This window comes from Hordeum vulgare, chromosome 3H, assembly GCF_904849725.1.
Source record: "Hordeum vulgare subsp. vulgare chromosome 3H, MorexV3_pseudomolecules_assembly, whole genome shotgun sequence".
NCBI lineage: Eukaryota > Viridiplantae > Streptophyta > Magnoliopsida > Poales > Poaceae > Hordeum > Hordeum vulgare.
The window spans coordinates 502,398,923-502,402,243 of NC_058520.1; the positions used below are offsets into that span (position 1 = coordinate 502,398,923).

Sequence of the window (3,321 nt, forward strand, 5' to 3'; positions counted from 1 at the left end):
GTATACTACTGCTCTGACAGCGCCCGTGATCCATGCGAATGTCAAACGATATCTGCCAGAGTTAATGCGACCGGTTAGGAACAGCAGCTGTATACATAGCACATCATGCCTGCATCTGCATGGAATGGTTGTTGGCGTTGTTGTTTTCCACGCAATGAACAAGTCCGGCGAGGACAGCAAGGCGGAGGCACGTACCGCGCCAGCACACCGGCACCGGGAATCTCGAGGCCGATCAGACCGCCGACGCTCAATCAGTCAGTAATACAACAAGCCCAACTTGATCCGTCGAACGTCGCCGGTCAGCCGCTTGAGCTGTCCGACGGAAATTCGCGTCCATCGCAACATGCGCCGCCCACGAAACGCGGCCGAGCCCATACGTCATTGCCTTCGTCGTGGTCGCGCGCCGTCCGGGACGACCTACAAATATGCCACCCGTAACCCAGCCGGAGCAAACAACACACGACACAGCCATCTCTCTAGTGGCTAGTGCGAAAGAAGATGGCAACTAAGCTCGCAGCGCTCGTCGTCTTGGTGGCGTTCCTCGCCGGGCCCGCGGCGTGCGAGGGTGTCACCATTTGCTTCAACGGCTGGCTGAGGCTACCCTTGCTGAACACGCTGCTCTGCCGCGGCTCCGGCATTCCGCGGAAGCCGGCCCCTCCTCCCTCGGGGTTAGGGCTCGTCTACGGCTACTACAACTACAACAGCAGTACGTCGAGGTCGTACTGCCCGGGTGCGGAAGGGATCGTGAGGGGTGCCGTGGAGAAGGCCGTGGCCGCGAACCGCGGCATTGGCGCGGGGCTCATCCGTCTCTTCTTCCACGACTGCTTCGTCCGGGTACACACAGGAGACACGACACAGCTCGTTGATTCTTACGTACGGAGTACATAGTACTAAATGCATTGTCGTTTAACAAGATCAACATGTTCATTATGATCCAGGGGTGCGATGCTTCCGTCCTCCTCACTACGACCAACTCCAAGAACAGCGACACGGAGAGGGAAGGCCCTCCTAACAAGAACAGCCTACGAGGATTCGAGGTGATCGAAGAGGCAAAGGCGGCGATCGAGGCCGTCTGCCCCAACACAGTCTCATGCGCCGACATCGTCGCCTTCGCCGCCCGCGACGCGTCCTACATCCTCAGCGACCGCAGGATCAACATCGCGATGCCGGGCGGTCGCTACGACGGGCGCGAATCTTTCGCCACCGAGACCGACCAGCTTCCCGGGCCCTTCTCCAACACCGCGCAGCTCCAGGAGAGTTTCACTGCCAAAGGACTCAACTCTGAGGCGATGATCGCGCTCTCCGGTGCACACACCATTGGCAGCGCCCGCTGCATGTTCTTCTCCAGCCGTTTCCCTGAGATGGACCCGGCATTTGCCGCCAAGCTCAAGGGCCAGTGCAACGGCAACGACAACACCAACGTGGACCAGGACTACATGACCCCCGACGTCCTGGACAAGCAGTACTATCAGAACGTGATCGACAACAAAGTGTTGTTCACCTCGGACGCTGTGCTCAGCTCGACAGAAACAATAAAGGAGGTGAAAGAAAATGCGAACATGCCCGAGGCGTGGGAGAGGAAGTTCGAGAGAGCCATGGAGAATATGGGCAAAATCGAGGTCAAGACCATAGGCAACCAGCAAGGCGCAGAGATCAGGAAGGTTTGCTCCAGAGTCAACAACTAACGTTGCCTAGTAGTAATGCGGGTTGATTGGCTGGCTCCATGGCGGAATCGCCCGACGATGAGATGTAACTCCGTCTAGGTGCTGTCATTGTTGGCTTTCTCATACTACTAAAACTCTGTGTGTGCCTGCGCTCGTGCGTGCCTATGTGTGTGTCAGTGTGTTAATAAAGGTATACAGTACAGGACTATGCTAACACTCCAGTCAGTCGATATGAAAATAAAATTGAAATGCTAGAATGGGAATTTGAGCCCAAGTCTATTCATTAGACTTTGAGCCCAATAAGCAACTAAATAAGCCACCTTTAGTTGTTGTTTATTATAAATAAGCAATGTTATTTGAACCTTTCTTATTTCTGTGAGAAAAATTACCAACGTGATAAATATAGTATGAGCAATATGATAACTATACATGATAAGGCTGATAACCAGAGTACAAGCAGCTTAAAGCATGAGGCAGTTATCATGTATACTATGCGTATAGCACCTTGCTATCAACAAAAAAATTATCGGGGATATGTTTTCAAACAACCCATCCCGGATCAAACTTACCATGTTATTTGTGGGTGAGTTATCAGTTTGGTTGTGCGTATTTTATCATGCTTTCTATACATAATTTACTATGTAATTTTTCAACAACAACCCCCTCCCCCTCCGCAAGTCCAAAATAGTTATCATGTCTCGTCTAAGTAAGTTATCAATGTTGATGCACTAGTAGAAAACAGGGTTTTGGTTCGAAGCATTACTCCGGTTTGCTTTTGAATCGGGACTAATGCTGCCACTAATCCTCGTTCATGAGGCATGCTTTATGTCCCGATTTATTAGGGACCTCTAGTCCCAGTTGGTGTTACCAACCGGGACTAAAGGGATGGTGGCAGGGTCTTGTAAGGCTGGGGCCCTTGCGAGGGCCATTAGTCTCGGTTGGTAATACAAATTGGGACTAGAGATAGATCTTTAGTCCCGGTGTGTATCACCAACGGGGACTAAAAGTATCACTATGAATAGTGCTTCATCCGGCCCAAGCGGAAGCTCTCTGTTTTCTCCTTTCTCTCCTATGTTCTCTTCCCTTGCTCGAGTTCATCCTCAATTTCTTCCTAGATTTGTCAAGATTTGAGGCACCCCATCCATCCAAATATTCACAAAGGTTAGCAACTTTGTCCTTTCATCTCTCATTGCTAGATTAGCTCATTCAATGCTCTATAATCATAGTGATTTGCGGGTTTTAGTTTGGGAGTAATTATGTGGGAGTTTATTTGATTTATATGCAATTTGAACTCAAATTAACTTCTTAGGTTGCATATGTGTAGGTGTGGTTTACTTAGTGCCTTATCGTCCCCGTCCTAACCATCGTCGATTGCCCGCACCGTCTCGTCGCTGGCACCACCTTGGTGATCCTCTTGTTCTTATCCTTTTTATTCCACAAAAATCTTAGTTGTATAATTTAGATAGTTTTCTTACTTGTATGATTGTTTGTTATACATAGTGCCATGGTCTTGATATCCGTCCCCGTCGGCTCTCGTCCGATTTATGATCCGGATGTGGTATATTCTCTTTTATAACTATTTGTGTCATTTCTCGTTTATATGATAATTATGCCCATCAAGTTGACATAGATATTTTTATCTAGGAGGTATGTGAAA

At 49.4% G+C, this 3,321-nt stretch overlaps 1 protein-coding gene across 1 annotated transcript; it reads left to right on the forward strand.

Moving 5' to 3' along the window:
• The first annotated feature begins 448 nt into the window (after positions 1 to 448).
• On the forward strand, positions 449 to 1,872 carry LOC123440304 (peroxidase 2-like). The gene is made up of 2 exons (XM_045116880.1): positions 449 to 834; positions 939 to 1,872. Exons 1-2 carry the CDS (start codon positions 499 to 501, stop codon positions 1,683 to 1,685), a joined length of 1,083 nt encoding a protein of 360 aa, XP_044972815.1. The 5' UTR covers positions 449 to 498; the 3' UTR covers positions 1,686 to 1,872.
• Positions 1,873 to 3,321: the final 1,449 nt, after the last annotated feature.

What these genes read in the sequence shown, in the direction of transcription:
- LOC123440304 (XM_045116880.1), top strand. Translation starts at nt 499, where the DNA reads ATGGCAACTAAGCTCGCAGCGCTCGTCGTCTTGGTGGCGTTCCTCGCC. An exon ending in TCCACGACTGCTTCGTCCGG is followed by an intron (nt 835 to 938) that starts GTACACACAGGA and finishes ATTATGATCCAG; the next exon opens with GGGTGCGATGCTTCCGTCCT.